This window comes from Zootoca vivipara, chromosome 12 (assembly GCF_965207765.1).
Source record: "Zootoca vivipara chromosome 12, rZooViv2.hap1.1, whole genome shotgun sequence".
NCBI lineage: Eukaryota > Metazoa > Chordata > Lepidosauria > Squamata > Lacertidae > Zootoca > Zootoca vivipara.
Window position 1 is genome coordinate 13,692,992 of NC_142595.1, and position 27,424 is coordinate 13,720,415.

At 46.7% G+C, this 27,424-nt stretch overlaps 1 protein-coding gene across 3 annotated transcripts in view; it reads right to left on the reverse strand.

Moving 5' to 3' along the window:
- Nucleotides 1-27,424, reverse strand: part of FMNL1 (formin like 1) — a 125,105-nt gene that overhangs the window by 21,892 nt on the left and 75,789 nt on the right. For all 3 annotated transcript variants that reach the window (XM_088654991.1, XM_035135503.3, XM_088654992.1), the window contains 9 exons: nucleotides 17,292-17,366; nucleotides 14,191-14,301; nucleotides 11,529-11,678; nucleotides 10,709-10,834; nucleotides 8,317-8,551; nucleotides 5,623-5,940; nucleotides 2,832-2,956; nucleotides 2,530-2,735; nucleotides 915-1,149 (listed from right to left, as the gene is read on the reverse strand). In XM_088654991.1, coding sequence (XP_088511117.1) covers nucleotides 915-1,149; nucleotides 2,530-2,735; nucleotides 2,832-2,956; nucleotides 5,623-5,940; nucleotides 8,317-8,551; nucleotides 10,709-10,834; nucleotides 11,529-11,678; nucleotides 14,191-14,301; nucleotides 17,292-17,366 — 1,581 coding nt within the window. The remainder of the gene's footprint in view (nucleotides 1-914; nucleotides 1,150-2,529; nucleotides 2,736-2,831; nucleotides 2,957-5,622; nucleotides 5,941-8,316; nucleotides 8,552-10,708; nucleotides 10,835-11,528; nucleotides 11,679-14,190; nucleotides 14,302-17,291; nucleotides 17,367-27,424) is intronic.

A 27,424-nucleotide genomic window follows, 5' to 3' on the forward strand; every position in this document is an offset into this window, starting at 1 on the left:
TACGCAGAAAGAGGAGGGGAAAGAGGATGGGTCTGCCAAAGCTTTTGTGTTGGAGAAAGACGCGCCAAAAGCCATTCGGAGGTTCTGGAACCGACTGACCACATCACTCCGTGTAAATAGCAATGACTTCAGCACTGTAAATACGCAGCACCAATAAAAGAATAAAATGCAGAGCTGCGTAGCGTCGTTACTCTGAAGTAGCCCACTCCGGCCACTGTGACACACCCCCTCTTCCTGATCCTGAATCTTCCCAGGAGCAGGAAGACAGTACTATAGATTTGGAACAGTGGTTTGCAGAGGGGCATGGTTCAGAAGGCAGAAGCTGGGAAATACTGGGTGGGGAACAGCAAGGAGAAGAAACACTGGGAGAGAGAGGGTTAACAGATTCACAGTTTCTGGACAGCATTCACCCTCCTTCTCCAAAGTCAGGGAGGGCTCAGAAAGTGGCAGAACAGAAAGCACAGAGGGTACAAGCTCAGATTACAAGAAGTAGGAGCGACATAGATTAATAGGGATGGAAGGGGTGTGTGACCTTAATTGGGAGCACCGCCATTCTGTTTAGATGCTTTCTTTTGTCCTTCGCTGTCCATACTAAAGAAACTATCTGGTAAGAATTCCCTTTCGTTTGATCTGCTTATTTATGGCCACGGGGAAGGAAGCCGATCCCCCAAAGCCTGACACAGGCTTTCTGCCCCAGCTAAGCAGCCAAGCAACCCAAGAACTGTATTTTTATCTTGAAACCAGGCTTGCTATACCATACCAAAAAGAAAGGCGTTGCAAAAATGCAAGCAGCAATTGGTTGCACCATCTTTTATGTCCTTTCTGCACACCTGTCCGGAATCCACCTGCAAAGGTGCCCCTACTGTTGGCCCCCACTCTAGTTGCCCCCCTGGCTGCCTATTCCACTCCCTTACGGGTAGAAGGAGCTGGACGGTGTCTCCGAAGTTGCCCAGGAAGGTCATGATGTGCATGCGTTCCGCCAGGCGAGGGATCCTGCTGAATTTAATCATGAACTGGTCCTCATCTGAAAGCTCGTCCAGCGGCCGTTGCTCCTTCTCGTACCTGCGAATCACCGTCAGCTCGTATTCCGTGGGGATGAAGCGCATCAACAACTCCATGAAGTCAAGGCTTAGGGACTGCAGGTCGTAACTGAATGGGAGCAAAGCAAAGGCTCGGATTCTGTAACAACAGAAGACCACCTGGGCAGGCTCAAGACACATCGGTACGGGAGGCAAACCACAAAAGGGCACCTCCCCTCTCCGCCAGGGAAGAAAGGGCGAGTGAAGATCTACATCACAAACAAGGAGGGAATAAAGATCTGCTGCCCCCGTGGATCCTGCCGCCTGAGGCAGTTGCCTCACCTTGCCCCATGGGTGTGCTGGCCCTGACCACCACGGTGCCTTCTTAAGAACATGGGGCAAAGGGAGGAGTGTTTCTACTCTGATTGTAGGTAATGAAGTCGGACCAGCTCCCCAGTTCTCCATTCCTCAAAGAGCAAACCAACGGCAGCTTTTAATATTCAAGCAGTACCGCAAAGGCGATTGACAGAACTCAAATGAGCCGCTTTATCATGATGGCAGGAACAGAAAATTGGTCCCAATTGCTTCTCATTCTGGGCAACTAATTGCCTGGGACTCATCTATAAACCCTTCTAGGTCGCGCCAGGTTCACACTATTGCGGGGCGTTTGGATTCTCTTTCCCAAAACTTTGATGCTTGCCTTTCCCCCTGCTATTGAACAGCTCTGTGGCACTTGTGCAAATACTACACAGGAAGCTGCCTTATACAGAGTCGGACCACGGGATCCATGTAGCTCACATCTGTCTACATCAAACTGTTTTTGACTACAATTCCCATCATCCCTGACCATTGGTCCTGCTAGCTAGGGATGATGGGAGTTGTAGTCCAGCAACAGCTGAAGACCCAAGTTTGGGAAACACTGGTCTACCTTGACCAGCAGCAGCTCTCGAGGTTTTTTTTTAGACAGACAGTCTTCCCTAGCCCTACGCAGAGATGCCAGGGATTTGAACCTGGGACCTTCTGCATGTGCCGCAGACGGTCTGCCACTCTGCTGTGGTCTTAAGAAGGTACAGTGGTACCTCTACTTATGAATTTAATGCATTCCGAACACACATTTGTAAGTCGAAAAAAATTGTAAGTCGAATCCCATAGGAATGCATTGGGAGAAAACATTCGTAAGTAGAAGCAACCCTATCTAAAAATTCGTAAGTAGAAAAAATCCTATCTAAACCGCATCCAAGATGGCGGACGGAGCTCCATTCGTAAGTAGAAACATTTGTAAGTAGAGGTACCACTGTATATAGAACGCATTGTTGCCTTGCAGCTTCATCTAGACTAGGGACTGCAAAAGCATGCCTTATCAGTGAGACGGGTTCCTGCTTACTGACCCGGGTCTAAATCAGGAACAGCCTCGATCCTCTCTCCATGTAGTCTCACCTCCTCTGCCCACTCTGCTGGGGAAAGGAATTGGAGAGGTGGGAAACCCATCCCTTGCGTGTAGGCTACTCACACCTGGATGGCCTTGCAGATGCCGTCGATGCTGAGGCCCGCCTTGCGAAGCGTGATGGCCAGGTTCTTGGCCCGGTTACATTCAATCAGCATCACCTTGCTGGGGGCTTTCTTCTGGGAAGCCTTTGCCTTCAGGGCAGGGAGCTCACGGGCCTGGCCTTGAGCTCTGGTTTTGAACTGCTCCTCAAAGTCGTTCATGTCAAGCTCCTGCGCCGAGAGGAAGTCAGAAATTGAGAGCACAGCGTGGGTTGGGGGATGGGGATGAGCAGGAAGCAGGGAGGAGTGAACTTAGCCTGGACGTACCTGAAGGACCTTCTCGTCGTTGAGTTCATTGAAGACCGTGCCATTGATCTGGTTGGGCTTCAGAGCCACCCAGTTGAAGATGGGCATCCGGAATTTCGTTTGTATTGGCTTCTTGATCTTGACAGCTTTCAAAGGACAACAGAGCCTGTCAGAGCCTACCAAATCAGAGATCTCGTCCTTTCCAGAGCCTTACTTTTGGCGCCTGGGGGGCCTTCTGACAGATTGTACACAGAGAGAAGAAGACATCCCAGGTGTGGTCCGCCTATATCCTGCGGTTGCCTAGCAACCACAGACACAAATTTCAACCCTTGAACCCCTTCAGCCTCTGGACCTGTGGGATGTATCGTCACCGAAGCAGTCAAATACAACAGTTCCTGCTTCCTAGAGTGGACACACGGGGGAATGTTGCCCCAGCCAGGGAGGACTTCCTGTCACACCTGTTCTGGAGCATCCTCCCCCTGTGTGTGACCAGGTAGATGGGCGTGACCCTAGCAGGCCCTATAAAAGGGCTAGCCATGCAGCTATCTTTCTGTCTTCTGGCTCCTAGCCAGCAGCACATGGCTCATCCTTACAGAGGATGGAAGCCACAAGGCAGAATGTCTGAGGCCTAGCTCAGACTTATTGTCTCTACAAATGTAACTGTAACCACAAGATAAAGCCTGCCTTCAGAATACTGCTGTGAACTTTACTCTTACTTTTAAACAAGACTGTCATGTTATTATTGTTTTAAATAAAAGGGGAAACTTACCAGGAACAATCCAGGCTAGACAAGCCAGACTTGATTGCTTAACTTAAATGATTCTAATGAATCCATCAACTTGCTTGCCACAATGTGCAAGGGAATGTGCTCTGCTGCTTGCTCACTAGCGTGAGTGAGGAGGGATAATATTTAATCAATATATCCTCTCCTACTTTCCTCAACATTCCCACAGGACCCACTAGAATGGCTGAGCTGATGTCAAGACTTGGGCTCTGAAGACAATGCAACTTCTTGAGTGGCTGCAGAAAGTCAAGAGTCTCTCGAAAGATACCTACTGCACAGAACTGTTGTCAGGATAAAATGGGGTAACAACCCCTCTACCCTCCATTGAAGGGGGTTGGACTAGATGACCCCCAGGATCCCTTCCAATTCTACAGTTCTATGATTCTATGTATGCAGTTCCGAGGGAATTGAGAATACAGAACAGCTAACTGCCTCTACTCACAGTGCATGTTCTTGAAGAGGCTACAGGTACCCAAGGTTTTTCCAGATCCCAGACCTGAGTGTTCCTCAGGTATTAAAATTTGGTGAGGAAAGTAATGAGAATCTCAACCTTTATTTGTAAGGGTGGAGAGACTGTGCCGTTTTCTGAGGAAGCAACTCAGAAGGGGGCTCATCAGGGAACAAAAATGTGACAGGAACAGAGGGCACCCCCCCACACACAGACACAGTTAAACGCTCACTTAAGCCATTACATCTACCAACTCTGTTCATGTCCCTCCCCAGTTCATCAGGAACTATTAAAAAAAACCACAAATAAATTATTAGCATATCCACACGCTGACTGAATGGATCGATTAATGGTTCAAAACGTATACGATTCAACTGAAGGATATGTTCTGCATTAAGTAATAAACTGGAAATTACGCAAAGTGATTTAACGTATCGCAAAAATGTGCATATATGTGTGTGTAATTTAGGCACTTAGAAATACCCTCTTAAGACTAGCTCACAAATGCAAGATGTGCTTTCACTCCCGCAAGATTGAATATAATTATTAATAATAATAATAATAATAATAATAATAATAATAATAATACTTTATTATTTATACCCCGCCCATCTGGCTGGGTTTCCCCAGCCACTCTGGGCAGCTTCCAACAGAAAAATAAAACACAGTGATCTATTAAACATTAAAAGCCTCCCTAAACAGGGCTGCCTTCAGATGTCTTCTAAAAGTCTGGTAGTTGTTTTTCTCTTTGACATCTGATGGGAGGGCGTTCCACAGGGCGGGCGCCACTACCGAGAAGGCCCTCTGCCTAGTTCCCTGCAACTTGGCTTCTCGCAATGAGGGAACCGCCAGAAGGCCCTCCGTGTTGGACCTCAGTGTCCAGGCAGAACGATATAATAAAATGCCTTCGGCTGTACTTGAGGGTCGATTTCAAAAAAATCCAGTGGAAAAATGGTTATGTCACTATGAAGATGGCAGTATTGAGTCAGTGGCTCATGTGCTTGCACTCTTGATAAAAATTTGAGGAGTGAGGTTATTGCCCCTCTATTATTGCCCACGCCGGATCGCTCAACCAGTCCTGCTATGATCAAGATGATCAAGTGACAGCAAAAACGACAAGATTTTTAGTGGGGGCAGTTAGAATAAGATCTATTATTTGAGTATAGACATTGTTGTTGTTTAGTCGTTTAGTCGTGTCCGACTCTTCGTGACCCCATGGACCATAGCACGCCAGGCACTCCTGTCTTGCACTGCCTCCCGCAGTTTGGTCAAACTCATGTTCGTAGTTTCGAGAACACTGTCCAACCAGTATAGACATAAGTCCCCCCAAAGTCTAGAGTATAGACATAAGTCCCCCCAAAGTCTCTTCTCTAGTTAAGTTTATACCTCTACCTTCAGTACATTTTGTTTTATTACGATGGCTTGTGGCTGATACAAATAAAGATTCTTCTGATTCTGGCTCACAATAAATTCATAGAGTTGGAAGGAACCACGACGGACATCTAGCACAACACCCAGCAATGGGGCTTGAACCCATGACCCGGAGATTAAGAGTCTCATGCACTACCATCTGAGCTCACCTGGCGTTACTGTGACTCCTGGGAAATTTGCACCATCAGCCATCGGCGGAGGGGGAGGAGGAGGAGGAACCGGACCGTCCGCTGGCAGGAGGGGTGGAGGTGGTGGTGGAGCTGTAGTTCCTGCCACAGGAAGGGGCGGGGCAGGGGGAGGAACACTGATCCCCGGAAGGGGCGGAGCTGGAGGGGGAAGAGGAGGAGCTTCCTCTTGAGAGGATGAAGGAACCAGGGAGCTGCTGTCCTTGGTGAAAGGCAGGGGTGGGGCTGGAGGGATTTCGGGAGCAGGAGGAGGAATAGGAGATGTAGATGGTGAAGGAAAATCTGGAAAGGAAAAGAAGCACATCTTTATTTATTTAAGCTAAAGGTAAAAAGGTAAAGGACCCCTGGATGGTTAAGTCCAGCCAAAGGTGACCATGGGGTTGTGGCGCTCATTTTGCTTTCAGGCCGAGCGATCCAACATTTGTCCGCAGACAGCTTTCCAGGTCATGTGGCCAGCAGGACTAAACCGCTCCTGACGCAATGGGACACCGTGATGGAAACCAGAGCCCACAGAAATGCTGTTTACCTTCCCGCCGGAGCGATACCTATTTATCTACTTGCACTGGCGTGCTTTCAAACTGCTAGGTTGGCAGGAGCTGGGACAGAGCAATGGGAGCTTGCCCCGTTGCAGGGATTCGAACCGCCGACTTTCTGACCGGCAAGCCCAAGAGGCTCAGTGGTTTAGACCACAGCGCCACCCAGCTCCGGACCCTGACGTTCCCAGTTGAAGTCCCAAAGCCCATGACACACACATAATTGGGTTTCTCTTGGGCAGCCTTCTCCAACCTTCCAGTTGTTTTAGACTACAACTCCCATCACCCCTGACCATTGCAGTGCCGTGCTGTGGCTGATGGGATTTGTAGTGCAAGAACATCTGGGCGGCACCAGGTTGAGAAAGGCTGTGTGAACTCCCCAACTAGAACAGGCTCATTTATCCCAAGATGGAAGAGATCTTGCCAGGGCTTTTGGACTCTCGCTGTCAACTAGCTTCAACCTTCTGATTCATTTCCACCTTGAGCATGTAAACAAATAAGAGATTGAAGCAGGCGAACATCTGAAGGGTTTGCTAAACCAGTGCTGTGTGAGCAAGCCCCTTTCGTTTTGCAATGTTTCTTTATTTTAAGAAACCAGAGATCTCTCCACTCCCGTGATTTTTAAGTGTAGTTTCAAGAGGAGGTAAACGCGCCCCCGTGCCCCCTTTATTTATTTATAATAGTACTGAAATACCTCCCTTTTGCAAAACATCAGGGCAGTTTACAGCAACAATAAATAAAAATGTTGAAAGCAACACAGAACCATAATTAAAAATGACTGGCAATGCAACAATTTTTAAAAAACAACTTCCGTAGATTCGGCTAGTGCCTCCCCTTCCTCCTTGTTCCAGCTTCTCAGCGAAAAAGGGGAGATGAACTGCAGCACAGGCAGGGCGTGTTTTAGAATGTCAAAATTCAGCAGCACTCTTTGCTTTAAAAGGAATGCATTTTCCAGGTGGAAATTTCCAGAGAATGGCCTGAAGAGCAGAGGAAAATCATCAAGGTACTCATGTGGCACCGCCGATGGTGGCAGAGACGGCTTTTAGACTGCAGGTGGAGGATGACTGCGTTATCTGAACGCTTCACCGTAAAATAAAATAAAAAAGAAATCTATTGGTTATGCACAAAATTGGCATTCGAGAGAAAAGGTTTCTCGCTCGGTCTTCTCTCCAATATGCTGCTTAAGTACAGATAATTGTTTTCATATAGGCAGGGCCGGATTTAGGTTTCATGTGGCCCTAAGCTACTGAAGGTAATGGGGCCCTTTATATGTCCAGCTGTCCTTTGTCAACAACAAATTGCCGCTGTTTTTTTGTGTAGAATATATGCATTATGGCAATTGATGGACCTAATAGGTATCTAAAGCCATTTGCACGTGCAGAATGTAGGCACCCTATATAAAGAAATGAGCAAACCAGTGATATTTTAGGGAGCAGGCTAGCATTACCTACAATCATAGGAGCCTACACAACACAAAACACTGTTGCTTTATGTAGGTTTTATTTTATTTGTTTTTCATCTTATATTTTGGAAATCTACATCGAGTTTTTTCCCCTTTAAATTTTTGGGGGGCCTCCAAGAGAGTGGGGCCCTAAGCTATAGCTTGTTTAGCTTATATGTAAATCCGGCACTGCATATAGGGAAGCATTAAAACATTGTTTCCCCAAGTGTTATTCAATGTGGAAAAGGTAAAGGACCCCTGGCAGTTAAGTCCAGTCGCGAACGACTCTGGGGTTGCGGCGCTCATCTCGCGTTACTGGCCGAGGGAGCCGGCGGCGTACAGCTTTCAGGTCATGTGGCCAGCATGACTAAGCCGCTTCTGGCGAACCGGAGCAGTGCACGGAAACGCAGTTTACCTTCCTGCTGTAGCGGTACCTATTTATCTACTTGCACTGGTGTGCTTTCGAACTGCTAGGTTGACAGGAGCAGGGACCGAGCAACAGGAGCTCACCCCGTCGTGGGGATTTGAACCGCCGACCTTCTGATCAGCAAGCCCTAGGCTCTGTGGTTTAACCCACAGCGCCACCCGCATCCCATATTCAATGTGGTAGAGCCCAGCAAAAGAGGAATCAGGCAGCAACTTTTGTTTCTGCCACAAAATGGGCATATTGTTTGCTCTACATACCTGTGCTGGTTGACGAAGGTGCAACAATGGTAACCGAAGAGGCTCCTGAGGCTTCCACAATGACCGGGATGACCTCAATGCCAACGATGACATCTCCATCAGGTCCCCGCAGAATCCGGATTAGCCCCTTGTCTTCAAGTTCCTCTAGTTTGCGCTCCAAGGCAGGGTACTGCAGAGACCCCCGAGGCTGTGGCATTTGTAGCAAAGAGGGACTCCTTGGACTGTCCGTCCGATCCTGTTCCGAGAAAGACAATTTTGAAAATCATGAGGTCTGGGCAGAAAACTTAGAAAGCACCCCCCCCTCTCTTTTTTAAAAAAAAATTATTTATGATTTTAAGTTTTATACATTTCAAAAAGTTTACAATCATTTTAACATTTCAAAACTCGACTTCCTTCCTCCTCTTTCTGCGGTTCCTTAAATTTATTTTTGATATTTTCTGCACATTCCAAATTATCTTAAATTTATCATTTATTCATCTCTTCACGCATTAGATCTTGAAAGATCTACATTGGCTCCCAGTACGTTTCCGAGCACAATTCAAAGTGTTGCTGCTGACCTTTAAAGCCCTAAATGGCCTCGGTCCAGTATACCTGAAGGAGCATCTCCACCCCCATCGTTCTGCCCGGACACTGAGGTCCAGCTCCGAGGGCCTTCTGGCGGTTCCCTCATTGCGAGAAGCCAAGTTGCAGGGAACCAGGCAGAGGGCCTTCTCGGTAGTGGCGCCTGCCCTGTGGAACGCCCTCCCACCAGATGTCAAAGAGAAAAACAGCTACCAAATTTTTAGAAAACATCTGAAGGCAGCGCTGTTTAGGGATGCTTTCAATGTTTAATCGGTTATTTTATTTTTCTGTTGGAAGCTGCCCAGAGTGGCTGGGGAAACCCAGCCAGATGGGCGGGGTATAAATAATTAATTATTATTATATTATTATTATTGTAAAGCTGCAGGTTATTACAATAATCCTGCCAATGTTCTTATCTGTTCATAGATTGTTTGTAAATATCCCATAAACCAGGCACCCCCAAACTTCGGCCCTCCAGATGTTTTGGACTACAATTCCCATCATCCCTGACCGCTGGTCCTGTTAGCTAGGGATCATGGGAGTTGTAGGCCAAAATATCTTGAGGACCGCAGTTTGGGGATGCATGCCATAAAACATTTCCATTCTTTTCTTATTTTTTCTGGTAAGTTCCGCCATTTCTGCATATCCCATAAGTTTTTGTATCCATTCTTCTTTCGCTGGGACTTCTTCTTCTTTCTGTTTGTGGGAAAGTAACATTCTCGCTGCTGCAGTCACATACATGAATAAATTTCTATACAGTCTGGGATGTTCTTTCCCTATAATTCCCAAAAGGAAAGTTTCTGGGTTTGTTTGTTTTTAAACATTATTTTTTCAATTCATTATATATCATTCCCCAGTAAGCTTTTAAAAAGCTTATTGAGAAAGCACACCTCTCTGGCACACCTCCCTCTCCAGCCCCAAATAAAAAAAGCAAGAGGAACCCCCCCCCCATCACAAAAAAAGAGAGAGAGAAAGAAGAGGAGGTTGCTGGAAAGAAAAGAGAAAAGAGAGTGGTTTCACCAAACAGCAAATGGCAGCTCCATCAAAATTACCTCACGCCCAAGAGAGTGCTGCCCTCAACAGAAAAAAAAGGTTCCTCACCTGTACTCATGCTGCCTGCTTCTCACCTAAGAGCTAATTTCAATTAGGAACATAGGAACCTACCTTCCACTGAGTCAGACCACTGGCTCACTGACTGGCAGCATTTTCAGCTGTCCACTATTCAAAACAAGATACAGTACTGTACACAGGACCGCCTTTTTCCATATGAACCTACCCAGACCCTGAGATCATCTTCTGAGGCCCTCCTTCGTGTGCCTCCTCCTCGAGAGGTCCGGAGGGTGGCAACACGAGAACGGGGCCTTCTCTGCAGTGGCTCCCCGTCTGTGGAATGCTCTCCCCAGGGAAGTTCGCCTGGCGCCTTCATTATACACCTTTAGGCGCCAGGCAAAAATGTTCCTTTTTAACCAGGCCTTTGGTTGATCTGATTGACATCCTACGCTCTTTTAAAATGTGTTCTTTTTGTGTGGTGGTGGTGGGGCTGTTGGGTTGTTGTTTTTCTTTTTATTATGTATTTTGTGGTTTTATTTCTTGATTTTATTCTGTGAACTGACCTGAGATCTCAGGGTATAGGGTGGTATATAAATTCTATTATTATTATTATTATTATTATTATTCATAGCTCCTTGTTATATTGATATGATTATTATTGGTATTACTACTACTAATACTACTAGATCAAGCTTTGGTTCAAACTGGCAAGGCGCCCCGAGGGTTTCTTTTTGGGAACCGGCTCCACCAATCCATGGCTCCTGCTGTTTGCTGCCTGTACCTGCTCATTGCCTGCAGTCTGTGCTCTCAGGGCCTCCACCTCGCGGCGCGACTGGCACAGCTGCTTCTCCAGCTCTGCAACTTTGGCCATGGATTCGTTCTCGGCATCCTGGAGTTTCTCTGCAAGCTGCAAACAGAAACAATGCATGGGCAAGTGAATTGCAGGAGGCCCAGAGATGCGACAGGGAAAAGAAGGAGCTAGCAGCGAGCAACATGCTGCGGAAGGGGGTCCAACAGCCAACAGCCGCTCTCCCCCCATTCAAACAAAAGGTTGGCAGTTGTAAAAGGACGGTTAAATCCAGTCAAAGGCGACTAGGGGGTTGTGATGATCATCTCCGTTTCAGGGCCAAGGGTGCTGGCGTTTGTCCACAGACAGCTTTCCAGGTCGTGTGGCCAGCAGGACTAAACCGCTTCTGGCGCAACGGGACACCGTGACGGAAACCAGAGCGCACGGAAACGCTGTTCACCTTCCTGCTGCAGGGGTACCTATTTATCTACTTCGCACGGGTGTGCTTTTGAACTGCTAGGTTGGCAGGAGCTGGGACAGAGCAACAGGAGCTCACGCTGTCGCGGGGATTCAAACCGCCGACCTTCTGATCGGCAAGCCCAAGAGGCTCCGTGGTTTAGGCCACAGCACCACCTGCATCCCTTTCGTGCATATAGATCGCAGGGATGGGACCCAGGTAACCTTGAGAGCTTTCCCCATTTTTGTGTGACCTAGTGAGTGGGGGGGGGGGTCTTTTTCATTTGCCAAGCCACTGCCCCCCAGTTCAGCTTAGGTACATCATCCCCAGAGAACTTAGCCAGCTCCCCCCCCCCACCTGTCCGACTTCCTCCTGCAAGTCCTCCACGTGCTCCAGGACAGCATTTTTGGTTTCGGTGTCCTCCAGCAGGGCGCCCACATCAAATATATTGTCCAGGTAAGCTTGGATTTGCACCTGCAGCTTGTCACTCTCCGAATAGCGCAGCTTCTGTTGAGGCGAAAGAGGAAAATGTGGCGTTTAAAGCTACGGCTGGGCTTAGCTGTGCAAGGCAGCAGGAAGGAGGTAGCCTGTTTCAAGCATCGCCACAAGGGGAGGGTGGAAACAGGCAAGGCCAGAATTGGTGTGTCTGAATGGTGCAGCCAAACCTTTTTTAAATATACAGTGGTACCTCGACTTACGAGTGCCTCGACTTCCGAAGGTTTCGACTTCCGAAGTCAGCAAACCTGGAAGTATTTTCGCCGCGCGTGTGTTCTGTGCCTGCGCAGAAGCGGCGTGTGCGGTCCGCGCATACGCAAAGCGCAAAATCGCGCTTCGCACATGCGCAAAATGGACGCTTCGACATCTGAAGGTTTCGACTTACAAAGAGCACCGCGGGATGGATCGCCTTCATAAGTCGAGGTACCACTGTATACAGTTGTACCTTGGAATCTGTTCCGGAAGTCTGTTCAACTTCCAAACATTCGGAAACCAAAGCGCGGCTTCCGATTGGCTGCAGGAAGCTCCTGCAGCCAATCGGAACCCACAGAAGCCCCGTCGGACGTTTGGGTTCCAAAGAACATTCGCAAACTGGAACAATCACTTCCAGGTTTGCAGCGTTCTGGAGCCAAAAACGTCTGAGTACCAAGCTGTTCGGGATCCAGGGTACGGCTGTATATAATCTTTTATTACATTTCCTGTTTTACAATTTCAAATACTCATTTTACATCTTTAAGATATCAATGACTTCCCTTCTTCTCTTTCCATGGTTCATTTTACATATCATAACTCCCTGCATCTTTTACAAGAACTATAACCATTCAATATTCCCTTATTGCATCCATCAAAACTTGTTTACACTGTTGAATTTATCTTTATGCTGCCGGCGTTTTCAGCTGTACACAATTATTTCCCATGTATTCAATAAACATTTCCCAATCTTCTCTAAACGTATGTTCTTATTGTTCTCTTATTCTATATGCTAAGTCTGCATGCGGCACGTATTCTGTCAACTTAAGTTGCCATTCTTCTTTAAGTTGGAACCTGTAGGTTTGGCACAAGTTGGGGCTAAATTATTTGGGAGGCTAACTCTTCCTACAAATGTTGTTTTCTATTTCATCCACTTCTACCCTAAATCAACGACACTTCAAGGCAGCTTCCAATTCTCACAAAATCTCCTATGAAATAGCATTGCCGTAGACCAGGCATCCCCAAACTGCGGCCCTCCAGATGTTTTGGCCTACAACTCCCATGATCCCTAACTAAGAGGACCAGTGGTCAGGGATGATGGGAATTGTAGTCCAAAACATCTGGAGGGCCAAAGTTTGGGGATGCCTGCCGTAGACCCTGTTAAAAGGTAGGTAACAAAAATTCCAAGCCCTGTTCATACGTCTCATAAAAGTGTGTGGCACACATTTCTCCCCATTTTTAGAAAGGTGTTCTTTCATAGCATTAATATACCGGGAGGGTGGGTGGGGATTATATAGGTCAAATTGAGCAAATGGCACAAATCCAACGCCAGTTCAATCCGAAATAAAAATGGCAATCAATGCTTAAAGTGAGGTAGGGTTGCCAAAGTTTGAGAGCCAGACCCGGTCATCTTAATTCTCTGTGCTAAAAGGACATCTTGCCAGAAAAGGGAGCTGTTTGACTTTCTCGCTGCTGTGATTAGGCACCAGCAAGGATATTGGCCAGTGGGTACTAATTCAAACTTGTTGAATGATGGTGAATGGACTTCAGGCTGAATTGAGCCTGGTCTAATCTGAAGTGAAGCCATTCCCTTCTCAGGCTGTCTGTTTTCGTTTCTTAGAAAACTTTTTGGGATATTAACACAGCATGTAAAATTAATATTAACACAGCGTGTAAAATTAATATTAGCATGACATGATTATTATTATTAATCGTCGAAAATCCAGAAGGAAATGCTCTGGTTTCCGAATGTTTTTCGGAAGCCGAATGCCCGACACAGCTTCCGCTTGAATGCAGGAAGCACCTGGAACCAATCAGAAGCCGCGCCATGGTTGTCAAACATTTTGGAAGCCAAACGGGCTTCCGGAACGGATTATGTTCGACAACCGAGGTTTGACTGTATATAGCAAATCAAACAAACATGTTAAATTGAATCTCAAATATTTAGGAGAGTACAGTGGTACCTCGGTTTTTGAATGTCTCAGAAGTCGAACGTTTGGGTTTTCGAACGCCAAAAACCCGGAAGCAAATGCTTCAGTTTTCGAATGCTTTTCAGAAGCCGAACATGCTATGTGGCTTCCGTATTGAGTTTTTCATAAGGAAATGCTTCCGTTTTTTAACCTTTTGGAAATCGAACAGTCTTCCGGAACAGATTACGTTTGAAAACCGAGGTACCACTGTATATATTTCCCCAGAAACTTTTGTGATTCAGAAAACCCACATCGCAGAGATGGAAGGGCATCTCAGAATCACTAAGAAGGCTGCAAATGAAAAATGCATTAAAATAACCACCATCAACCCACCCACAATTAGGTTTTTGTTACACTCCTCTTACCTCTAGGTATTCATCCAGTCCCAACTGTGTGAACTCATATTGCAAGAAGACCCGGAAATTCATGTTCTCCACAGAGTGAACCACAATATTGATGAACTGCATGCAAGCAACCTAGATTTTGGGGGGAGGAAAGGAGTAGGAGAAAAGAGAAGGGAAAAGCACATTACCCTTGGGAACTGGGTACCTCTTTTTACATTTTTCTTCAGGCTAGCTTCTCATGGATAGGACTAGTCTGGCACAGATACACTTTAACAGGGTTTCATTGTCACATTTCCATTCATTTCTATGTGTGTTTATACATATTGGCTTTAACCATAGTGTTATGTACTGAGCTGAATCATAGAACAATAGGATCCAGAATCAGCAGTCTGATTGGTCCGCAAGAGTCACCCAATCCAACTCCAGGTGGAAGTGAATCCGCAACCTGATTGGCCTGCAGGAGCAGCCAATCAGGCAGCTGGCAGAAGTGAATCCGCAACCTGATCTGCCTGCAGGAGCAGCCAATCAGGCGACTGGCAGAAGTCAATCCACAAACTGATTGGCCCACAGGTGTAGCCCTGAAGTAGCCAATCACGCAAAGCCCATTGTGTAAATAATGTATATAAGCAGATGGTTTTGGGGAAAGGGCATTCTTCTCTTCTCCTCCTTGATGACTACGAGCTGAATAAAGAGCATGAAATTCACTCTTGACTCCAAGTATATTTCACATAGTTACAGTCATAGCTTGGTTCCCAAATGCCTTGTGAGTTGAACATTTTGACTCCTGAAGGCCGCAAACCCAGAAGTGAGTGCTCCGGTTTGCGAACGTTCTTTGGACCCGAATGTCTAATGCAGCTTCGGATTGGCTGCAGGATCTTCCTGCAGCCAATCAGAAGCCATGCTTTGGTTTCCAAACATTTTGAAAGTCGAATGGACTTCCGGAATGGATTCCGTTTGACTTCCAAGGTACCCCTGCATTATGCACTCTTAGCCTTTTGGGGATATTATTTTTTTAATAGAGAGCATATTAGTATATTAACACCTGCTTTTATAATTATATGGAATTTCTTCATAGCTCCTTGTTATATTGATATGATTCTGTTGATTAGTCTATAATTTCAACTTTCTACGGTTGCATTTCATTTTTTATATATTCAGTTCTGATACAGTGATGCTCAAGCAGGTTTGGCACCACCATCCTTGGCTCTCAGCTTGAACAATAAACCAAACCATCTCAAAAGTACAGCCTTAAAAGGGTAGCTGTCCCAAAAGACCTACATTGGCTCCCAATACGTTTCCAGGCACAATTCAAAGTGTTGGTGCTGAGCTTGAAAGCCCTAAATATCCTCGGCCCAGTAGACCTGAAGGAGCATCTCCACCCCTGTTGTTCATCCCGGACACTGAAGACCAACTCCGAGGGTCTTCTGGCGGTTCCCTCCCTGCGAGAAGTGAGGTTGCAGGGAACCAGGCAGAGGGCCTTCTCGGTGGTGGCGCCCACCCACCCACCAGATGTCAAGGAAATAAACAACTATCTGACTTTTAGAAGACATCTGAAGGCAGCCCTGTTTAGGGAAGTTTTTAATGTTTGATGTTTTATCATGTTTTTAACATTATGTTAGGAGCAGCCCAGAGTGGCTGGGGAAACCCAGCCAGATGAGCGGGGTAATAATAATAATAATAATAATAATAATAATAATAATAATAATTATTATTATTATTATTATTATTATTATTATTACTACTACTACTATTGGGGGTGTGGTGGTGTTGTGGTCTAAACCACTGAGCCTAGGGCTTGCCAATCAGTAGGTCGGCGGTTTGAATCCCCACGACGGGGTGAGCTCCCATTGCCTGGTCCCAGCTCCTGCCAACCTAGCAGTTCGAAAGCACATCAAAGTGCAAGTAGATAAATAGGTACCGCTCTGGCGGGAAGGTAAATGGCATTTCCATGCACTGCTGGCCACATGTACCGGAAGATGCCGGCTCCCTCGGCCAGTAACGCGAGATGAGGCTGCAACCCCAGAGTTGTTCACAACTGGACATAACTGTCAGGGGTCCTTACCATTATTATTATTATTATTATTATTATCATATTTGCCATCTCACAACAAAACAGGGGTGATGTCTGAGATATGACCACAAACAGTAGCTGTGGGTTGGATCCAATGTAGTCCTACTCAGAATAGAGCCATTGAAATTAACGGACAGGACTAACCTCGGTGCATTAACTTCAGTGGGTCTACTCTTAAGTAGCACTTTATTGGACACAACCCTATCCACACCCTGCTCTGTTTTATCTCAAGAACTTATCAATGTCCCAACGTCCCAATTTCCTTGTTTCCCTGTCTCCACCAATGATAGCCAATGACGTGCAGCTGGCCCAAGGGACAATGCAAAAGGAAGGGTCTGGCCTGTTTGTTTGGCTGTTCCAGCTGCTCAGCCGCGTTCCCTTCAGCTCAAAAGACGGCAACAAGGAAGCAGCAAGGTTGAGGACAGGAGATGCTGCCTGATTAATCTTGTCACCCTAGGGACATTTCTGTTCCTGATACTTGACTGCATTATCATCGTCTGCACTGTTGCGGCATTCAAATCTGGGATCGTGGCTTGTTTCCTCCAAACAGACCAAGAGTGGGCAAACCAAAGTACAGTCGTACCTCGGGTTACGAACCGCTCAGGTTGCGAACAGTTCGGGTTATGAACTCCGCAAACCCGGAAGTGTTTTCGTCGCGCGCGCGTTCCACGCATGTGCAGAAGCGGCACGCACGCTTTGCGCATGCGCAAAGCACGAAAAACGCGCTTTGCGCATGCGCAAAAATGGCGCTCAGTTTGCGACCTTTTCGGGTTACGAACTGCGACCCGGAACGGATCGAGTTCGTAACCCGAGGTACGACTGTAAACTAAAAAAAAGATAAGCCAATGTTTTGTTTTTAATCCACATTTCAGTGATGTGTGCAAATCAGGCAAAAGGCAGCAAGGCTGTGTGTGTGTGTGTGTGTGTGTGTGTGTGTGTGTGTGTGCTTGTGTGTATGTGAACACTATCTATTTGTGATGGTATGTTTGAGGAGGGAGGGAGAGCCCTTGGTAGGCAAGAAGCTAAACTTTGCTCCCAGCCTTTGCATTACCATGAAATCAATGTTGCAGTCTTCGTTTCGGAAATATTCCATCAGCTTCTCAAAGCGGTTCTTCTCACCACAGACCTGTAGGAAAGGAAAGGAAAGCAGTCAGGTTGGTTTGGCGCCCAAGGTTTACTTGACACTACAAAGTTTCTTTTTTAAAATATATATAATTTTTATTAAATTTTCTGCTTTACAATTTAAAGTCTTCAGGTTAAGTACGGAAGAAGAAGAAGAGTTTGGATTTGATATCCCGCTTTATCACTACCCGAAGGAGTCTAAAGCGGCTAACATTCTCCTTTCCCTTCCTCCCCCGCAACAAACACTCTGTGAGGTGAGTGGGGCTGAGAGACTTCAGAGAAGTGTGACTAGCCCAAGGTCACCCAGCAGCTGCATGTGGAGGAGCGGAGACGCGAACCCAGTTCCCCAGATTAGGAGTCTACCGCTCTTAACCACTACACCACACTGGCTCTCCACTACGGACTTCCAGAACCAATTACACCCATACTTTGGGTTAAGTACACTTCAGGTTGAGTACTCAGCAGACCCGTCTGGAACGGGTTAATCCACTTTCCATTACTTTCAATGGGAAAGTTCGCTTCAGGTTAGGTACGCTTCAGGTTAAGTACAGACTTCCGGAACCAATTGTGTACTTAAACCGAGATACCACAGTAGTTAGATTCAAAGAAATAGGGGGAATTTTGGAAATCGGGGTGGAAGTCCGAGGGATCTGAGTAATCCCAGGAGCGCAGAATTTGAAAATGACGTGACTGTATAAAAATGTTGCTTAAAAAATGAAAATAAAATATATTTTTTTAAAGAGAAAGAAAGTGAAACAGGCGGGGGGGGGAATCAAGCATTAAAAAAAAAAGCGTGATTGTTGATGACATTTCCTGCAACCTTACAAGAACTATAGAAGCAGAAAAAAGGAGCTTGCAATCGGCATTCTGAACGGAGGGAAACGTCAGGTAGAGGGAAGGGGCGAACGCAACCAAATGTGGTTACCTAGGGCGGCTGGATTACATTGGGGAGGGGGAGGGGGGGCGGTCTTGGTTTTGTTTGGCAGATACACACATTCATGTAAGGGACCAAGTATATACAGCCTTGCTTATATATACAAAGCTCCCCCCTTGGCCCAAGATGTTATCACTCCTCCAGTTACAGCTGATGCAGCCAGTGGTCCCTGCATAGGGATGGATATTTGATATATTGTAGAGGAGGGCAGTGGGGCTGGCGGAAAGTGGAGAGGGTTTCTCCCGGAGGCTGTTGACTCCGTTTCCCTCGCTTCCCACCTGTGACTCTGAACCTTCCCCCAAGATAAAATTGCAGCGTTACTAGAGTTTGCTACAAGCACAAGCTGCATACACGGCGGCTGCCCGGCTGTCCCAAAGCAATGTCAACATTTACATGCGTCTTTAAAACTTTACAAAAGAAATGGGCTTTGGGCAATGCAGCTGATCTCTGCCCGGGAGTGGCTTTTGCTGTTTGTTGAATTTAATCAGGCTACTTGGGACTTGTTTCTATTCTTTTCGCTGTTTACAAGCCTGAATGCTGTGAGTTACTTGCATGGACTAGGCATAGATCTGCCCGCCAGAGTGCTGCATGCTCTAGTTATCTCTCGCTTGGACTACTGCAATGCGCTCTACTTGGGGCTACCTTTGAAGGTGACCCGGAAACTGCAACTAATCCAGAATGCAGCAGCTAGACTGGTGACTGGGAGCGGCCGCCGAGACCATATAACACCAGTCCTGAAAGACCTACATTGGCTCCCAGTATGCTTCTGAGCACAATTCAAAGTGTTGTTGCTGAGCTTGAAAGCCCTAAACGGCCTTGGCCCAGTATACCTGAAGGAGCGTCTCCACCCCCATAATTCAGCCCGGACACTGAGGTCCAGCTCCGAGGGCCTTCTGGCGGTTCCCTCCCTGTGAGAAGTGAAGTTACAGGGAACCAGGCAGAGGGCCTTCTCGGTAGTGGCACCCGCCCTGTGGAACGCCCTCCCACCAGATGTCAAGGAAATAAACAACTACTGGTATCTGACTTTTAGAAGACATCTGAAAGCAACCCTGGTTTGGGGAAGTTTTTAATGTTTGGTGTTGTGTTTTTAATATTCTGTTGGGAGCCGCCAGATGGGTGGGGTATAAATAAATAAATTATTGTTCTTGTTATGGGTCTTAGAAATTTAATTAGACCAATAGATTAATTTCAGATAGCTTATCAAGATATTCCAGCTATGTCAAACTTTGATGAAGTGGCAACCAAAGTCTAGAAGGGTTTTGACTTCAGAGCACCAAGCGATCAGATGGCACAACTGGAGCTTCAGGTATGTAGAAGACGACCCGAGGAGCAAGTCTGAAATTGCCGGAAGCCTTAAAAGTAGGAAGTTAGGGAACCAGGGACACTTAGGCTATCTGGGAGTGATGAAAATTATGTCCCTCTTCCCTGATTTTCCTAACTGATCTGGAGATAAGAGGAAGACAAAAGAGGCCATTTGAGATGCTTTTAGGGTATGCAGTAAGGCTGCAACCTTGTTTGACAGGTCGCTTGCCACAAAGAGATACCTCACTGTGCCAGTGGCAAAAACCCTGATGTCATCTTGTAAAATAAAAATCAATAAAAACCTTCAGATGTTTTGCTGGTCCACTGGTGGATGGCCAAGACAACCCACCTGTATTCTGAGATTTCCTCTCAAATGTTAGGCTGCCGGAAAAGTGAGTTGGGACACTGTCCATTAGAACACACAAGGTTTTTTTCCTTGAAAAACTGATAGGATTTAAGTGCCCGTTGCCTGTTTGTGTAGGTCTTGGCACTGATATAGTCTGCTGACTAATACGTCTTTTCTCTGAAGAACTGGGACAAAGGCTTTTAGGGCCAGGCAGATTGCCCAGAATTCCAGGAGGTTTCATGTTGTACACGGACGTCTTCGGAGGCCAATTGCCCTGAGCAAAGGTTTTCCCGCAATGGGTTGCCCGGCCTTAAAGTCTGACACTTCCCGGGTGAGCAACCAGGAGCATACTGAACATGCACCATTTCAGAGATTCCCACATCTCTAGGGCTGCCTTTCCCGGCCTCAAGTCCCCAGATATTGTTGGACTATAGAACTCCCGCCATCTCTGACCATTGGCCACGCGAACTAGGGGTGATGGGGGTTGTAGTCCAGCATCCAGCACCTGAAAACCCAAGGTTGGGAGAGGCTATTTTAGGGGAAAGCAGATGTGAGGGATCAGCAGAGAAGGTATTTGATATTCTGGCATGGTTGATCTGATTTGCGCAGACAGGCGGAGACACCCCCCCCCTGACCCTGAGCGACACGCACGTGGAATAATGACTCAAGACAATGTGTTAGCAGGGTTGGCCAACTCCGAAGAGACTGCGATCTACTCACAGAGTTAAAAACTGGCAGTGATCTACCCCCTTTTGGGGTGCTCAGGTCAAAGTTGTTTAGGGAGGAGGAAAGCCCTGTTTTTTAGGGGTTCCGGTCAAAGTTGCTGAGATTTTTTAGGAAGGAGGAAGGCCCATTTTGGGGGGGGGGGTTCTGGTCAGAGTTGTTGAGCTTTTCTGTGGTGGGAAGAAAGCCCTGTTTTGGGGGGTGAAGGGCTAAAATGTTGAGCATTTTTAGGGGAGCCAAAGTTGTTGAGCTTCTTTGGAGGGAGCCAGTGATCTACCAGTGATCTACCACAGACGTCCAGTGATCTACTGGTAGATCACGATCTACCTGTTGGACGTGCCTGTGCTATGGGATTAAAATTTGGGCCACAACTTTATGAAAACTTCAGATGTAGGGAGACCTTGGCTTAGGCATTGGGCATTTATCCCTCCCAGTCCCCGGCCGGGGTTCTGGGGAAAGTGTGGGTCACCACTTCACACACACACACACACACACACCCCATTTAGGGAAAATAGACTAAAGGATTCTGCCCAAGGCCTGAAACCGCCAAAGTTGTGTCGTTTTGCTACGGGGAAGGCAAAACCTGCCAATGCAGGAAAATTCCTTTCTGGCCTTCCAGCAGCAACCATAAGCGCCCGTGTACCTGTGAAGAAGAGGTTCACCTGCAAAAGAAGGCTTAACTGAGGGCAGGGTGGGAAGCCGACTGAGAACTCCCAGCCCACTATTGTGTGGGCTGGGCGATCCCTCCCCTTACCTGGCCAACTCTCTCCTGGCAAGGCCTCCCCAGCTGGGATTGGGTAACTGGCAGAGGTAGGCGGCTCCCTCCAGGTGTCCAGCCAGGGTGTGTGTGTGTGTGTGTGTGTGTGTGTGAATCTAGGCTGTACTGCTGGGAACCGCATGGGGTCAGGGAGGGGGGCTGTGCGTGACCAGGCAAAAGGTCTGTGGGGAGCGGTCATTACATCCTGTGCCCTTTTAAAATGTGTTGTGTTTTTTTGGTGAAGTGGGGCTATTGGGTTGTTTTTTTATTTTTATTTGTGGTTTTTATCTTGATTTTACTCTGTGAACCGCCCTGAGGCCCCCGGGTATAGGGTGGTATATAAATTCAATAAATAATTTATTATTTATTATTATTATTTATTATTATTATAATTAAAACATGAAGCCTATCTGCAGAGAAAAATGGCACAGAGGGGGGTTTAACATGTTGATCCTTCCTTGCAAATAACGCACACAGACTCAAGAGTCCTCTGAATTCACATAAATTGACAGACACGCGTTTACAAACATCCATTGTCAGTGCACTGCATAGATATGCCTTGAGAGCAAGTACAAAGATGGTGGTGGAGGCAATCACTTTTTTTCTGAGATTGTGCCAGGCTATTCCTTCACATTTGAACAAACTGTCCTGCAAGACCAACTCTGCCCTTACTTATATTTACATGCTCAAGCAGCTCAGAGGTTGTTAAAAAAGAGATTAGAGGAGTTCTGGGCAAGGTCCCTCCTTCTACCCTGGAGGAATTGGAGAGACACAATGACCTGTGAAGGACTCAAGACAGCGAGGGCAAGGTGTGTGGGCGAGAGAGAGGGGCACCAAAATTTGCCTGTCTGTAGATTAGGGCAGGGCAGGTGGGTTAGGGACCCTCCAGACCTGGTTGAACTCCAACTCTCATTATCTCATCAGCACCCATCAAGCATGGCCAATGTTGGTCTTTAATATGCAAGTTGGAGCCTAACCACTTCACCACAGGCAGAGTTTCTCTACCCTTGGTATAATCAGTGCTGGGATATAAAAGCCCAGAGTAAACAATCTCCAATTTCTAACCATGCAATATTGGGGGAATCATCTTCAGCTGTAGCGAAGATTTCACTCATACACCCTCCAATAATGGACAGCTGCAGGACAATGAAAGGCTGGGGTAATTTCCCTTTTAGGAGTACAGTAAGTTTAGGGCAGGCGTAATTGCATATTTCGGAGACATCTGCATCTCTGGAAAAAAAATTACACATCACTTGGGAAGACAGGAGAACTAATGCCAGTGTACTGGAAGAAGCAAAGATCGCCAGTTGTCAAAGCCATGATTCTTCAACACCAACTTCGTTGGACTGGTCATGTTGTTCGGATGCCTGATGATCGTCTTCCAAAGCAACTACTCTATTCCGAACTTAAAAATGGAAAGCGTCATGCTGGTGGTCAACAAAAGAGGTTTAAAGGCAAATCTTTAAAAAATGTAGTACAAACATTGACAATTGGGAAACAATGGCCCGCCAGCGCTCCAATTGGAGATCAGCCTTTACCAACGGTTTCATGGGCTTTGAAGATGCTCAAACTCAGGACGAAAGGGAGAAACATGCTAAGAGGAAGGCAGGCTTGGCAAACCTTCTCCGTGATCAACTCCCACCTGGAAACCTATGTCCCCAACTGTGGAAGGACGTGTGGATCCAGAACTGGCTTCCACAGTCACTTACAGACTCACTGTTAAAACCGTGTTCACGGAAGACAATCTTCCTCGGCTACGAGTGATCGCCAAAGGAGAAAGAATTGCATATACAAGCAACAGTGTCCCTCCTTTCTTCTGAGCTATTTGATATGGGGCAGGCAAACCATAAAGAGTGCTATCCAGTGGGTAAATCTGCTCCGGCGGCCGGCGGGGAGGAGTTGCGGTGGATCACGTGACCGCTCCCTCCCCTCCAGGGGGCGTGGACGTTGTTCCGCGCTGCCCGGGGGGATCCCGGCCATGTCACCATCGGCCAGTCAATAGGGTGGCTGGGGTGTGTGTGGCCGGGCCCTATTTAAGCTGCCGCGCGAGCCGAGAGGCTCCCTCTTAATCTCCCCCCGCCCCTCCCTATTTGCAGGTTTAGTCTTTATTGGCCTTGCTATGGACCTCGGTTGGTCACCGTTGAGGGGCGTGGTAGGAATTTTTCCACTTGGCAAATTGGCTCAGGCCATTTGGATTTCGCGTACCACATAGCGATTGTCACAACTTTGTAAGGTTTTGCGGTTAGGCATTGGGTGACCTTCTGATGGGGGAGGGGAGGCCTGGCCATCGCCTGCCCCTCCATGCGTAGGTGTATTCCGTTAAAGGAATCCGGGGGTGTGGATCTTGTCCGAAGCCCGGGGCGGGGCTAGGGCCATGCCATGACCCTTCCGGGAACCCAGGGGTGAGCTTGAGTTGGTTTGCATTGACGGGGCTCCCCCTACTGGTGGTTTACCCTACCAAACTACCTGCACAACGGGCAGGAGTCAGATATAGCCTGGTCTACTCAATGTCTTCCCGGAAGAAATATCACCAACCTCAGGTATGCAGATGACACAACCTTGATGGCAGAAAGTGAGAAGGAATTAAAGAACCTTTTAATGAGGGTGAAAGAGGAGAGCGCAAAATAGGGTCTGAAGCTCAACATCAAAAAAACCAATATCATGGCCACTGGTCCCATCACCTCCTGGCAAATAGAAGGGGAAGAAATGGAGGCAGTGAGAGATTTTACCTTCTTGGGCTCCTTGATCACTGCAGATGGTGACAGCAGTCACGAAATTAAAAGACGCCTGCTTCTTCGGAGAAAAGCAATGACAAACCTAGACAGCATCTTAAAAAGCAGAGACATCACCTTGCCGACAAAGGTCCGTATAGTTAAAGCTATGGTTTTCCCAGTAGTGATGTATGGAAGTGAGAGCTGGACCATAAAGAAGGCTGATGCTTTTGAATTATGGTGCTGGAGGAGACTTTTGAGAGTCCCATGGACTGCAAGAAGATCAGACCTATCCATTCTGAAGAAAATCAGCCCTGAGTGCTCGCTGGAAGGACAGATCGTGAAGCTGAGGCTCCAATACTTTGGCCACCTCAGAAAAAGACCCTGATGTTGGGAAAGATGGAGGGCACTAGGAGAAGGGGACGACAGAGGACGAGATGTTTGGACAGTGTTCTCGAAGCTATGAACATGAGTTAGACCAAACTGCGGGAGGCAGTGCAAGACAGGAGTGCCTGGCGTGCTCTGGTCCATGGGGTCACGAAGAGTCGGACACGACTAAACGACTAAACAACAACAACTCAATGTCTAAGCCAATACCACTCACATTCTGTAACCAATAAAGTTGTAAATTTGCCCAAAAACATTAACCTTATACCCTGTGTCCTAGTGTTTTTATTCCTTCTTGAGGGGGGCGGTTGTGGGGTCTTTAATTTAATTTAATTTTGTATTTTCTGTCACAGATGATGCACGCAACCCTGGCCACTGTGCTATTGCAAAGCCTCCGTTTCCAGTCTGTAAAACAGGGGAAAGAGCCGCCCACCTACCTCACAAAGGCTTTCCCCGTAATAATAAATTTTGGTAGCCATCATTCAGGTTTTTGCCGCAAGGAAAACTTAAGACATCTACACCCACCCACCCCCAAGGAATCGCTACCTCACAGGAGAGAAAACTCAGTGGCGGAAGTGACTTGCCAAATGCTAAACGATGAGAGTTAAAACTGCAGAAGTAATGATGCGTAAGTCATTTCTGGAAAAAACTACAGACAATTAAACCATACAGGAGAGGAGAGGAACGGAGGAGGGAGGGGTTGGAGGATAATCCCACATATTCAAGCAGAAAGAGAATCTGTGCCCAGGTTTCCCACCACCACCACCGATACAGGCCCAATTTGTCCAACCGTGCTAGAGTGACAGATCAGGCTTGCACCTGTCTGTTTGGCACCTAGGATTCCATTTCCTCCCTTCCAAAAGCTTTGGCACAAGCCAATCTGCTCCATGGGCAAATTATATCCCATGTAACCTAAGCAGACCCTTTTGTCAGCTCTCCCAGGGTCAGTTTACAGCAACAGCATGAACGCCAAAGAGGCTAGATTCCCTTCTATTCCCTACTTATTAACTTAGCTCATCTAAACTTACAAAAGGCTTAATGGGCAGCATTAAGATAAATTCAACGGTGTAAATAAGTTTTGAGTTGCAATAGAATACTGAATGGTTTAGTTGATATAAAATATGCAGGGATTTTTGCTGTGCAAAATGACCCATGGTAAGAGAGGAAGGGAAGACATTGAGATGTTAAGGTTGTTTTAAGGGAATATTCTAAAATGTAAAACAGAAATTTAATAAAAATTATACAGTGGTGCCTCGCAAGACGAATTTAATTCGTTCTGTGAGTCAATTCGTTTTGCGAAGAATTCATCTTGCGAATCCCATAGGAATGCATTGAATTTTATTTTATTTATTTTTTTGCCCATAGGAACGCATTAATTGAATTTCAATGCATTCCTATGGGAAACCGCGATTCGCTAGACGAATTTTTCACAAAACGAATTTGTCTTGCGAGGCAACCTCCCATTCGTCTAGCAAAAAATTCGTCTAACAGGGCACTCGTCTAGCGAGGTACCACTGTAATAGTAAAAAAAATAAACTTACAAAGACTTTACTAAGAGCCAAATTACAGGAAACGCCGTATTTGCATTTAAAGTGCAGGATGTTGCTGTTTTTAATGGAAATTGCATTGGGGGGGGGGTGGTTTTGCTGATTATTAGTGGGATCAAAGCAAATATGGAGGAGAGGGGATCCAACCCTATCTCTGAGGAAGAAAATCCCTTTTCTTAAGGTGGAATTTGCATTAGTTCAGTTGTTAGAGCATAAGACTCTCAAACCTCTGGGTTGTGGGTTCGAGGCCCACATTGGGCAGAAAAGTTTCCTGTACTGCAGGGGGTTGGACTAGATGACCCTCGTGGTCCCTTCCAACCCTATAATTCTATGATTCCTCCAATGGCACCAAGAAGGGATTCCCTCTCAAAGTAAATACCACCTTCAAAAAGCTTTGGCACAGCAAGAAGAATGGGTTAAAACCCTCTCCGTACCTCCTCTGCTGCCATTAATCACTCCTCCCCAGCTGATGCAGTTGGCATTTTAAAAAGCTGCACACATTTAACATCACATTTAGCTTGACCCTAAGCAGTAGGCACTTTCATTCTTACTGTGCATGTACAGAACAGACTACAACACTGTGAGAGAATTGAAAACACACACTCTCTCTTTCAAAGCCACACTGCTTACTTATGGAAAAATATGGAAAATGTGACCATTTCAGCTTTATAACAAAGCAAGTGCTTAGCATTCAAGGAAGGTCATGTAAGGCTGGTCATGTAATGTTGTGCGGATGCCTGATTATCGTCTTCCAAAGCAACTACTCTATTCCGAACTTAAAAATGGAAAGCAGTTCAAAGACTCTCTCAATCAAAAAAAGTAGTATAAACACCGACAACTGGGAAACACCGGCCTGCAAGCGCTCGAATTGGAGACCAGCCTTTACCAAAGGCTTTGAAGATGCTCAAACTCAGGACGAAAGGGAGAAACGTGCTAAGAGGAAGGCATGTTTGGCAAACCCTCACCTTGATCAACTCCCGCCCGGAAACCTATGTCCCCACTGTGGAAGGACGTGTGGATCCAGAATTGGCCTCCACAGTCACTTACGTGTGACTGTTAAAATCATGTTCATGGAAGACAATCTTACTCGGCTACGAGTGATCGCCAAAGAAAAGAAGGCTGGGGTAGGCCATATGTCAAGAATGCTTTGATGGTGTTTCTTTTCTTGGCAGGGGGTTGGACTGGATGGCCCTTGTGGTCTCTTCCAACTCTATGATTCTATAAATTGCAGGCAGTAGCAGCAAAGGGATCTAGAATAAAATCAGGCAGGGGTAGCCAGTTTCCATCTGTGATAAGCCCCCCCCCCCCCCCACAACACAGTGTTTGCCCCGCATCTTTCCGTACATGTTCCCCAA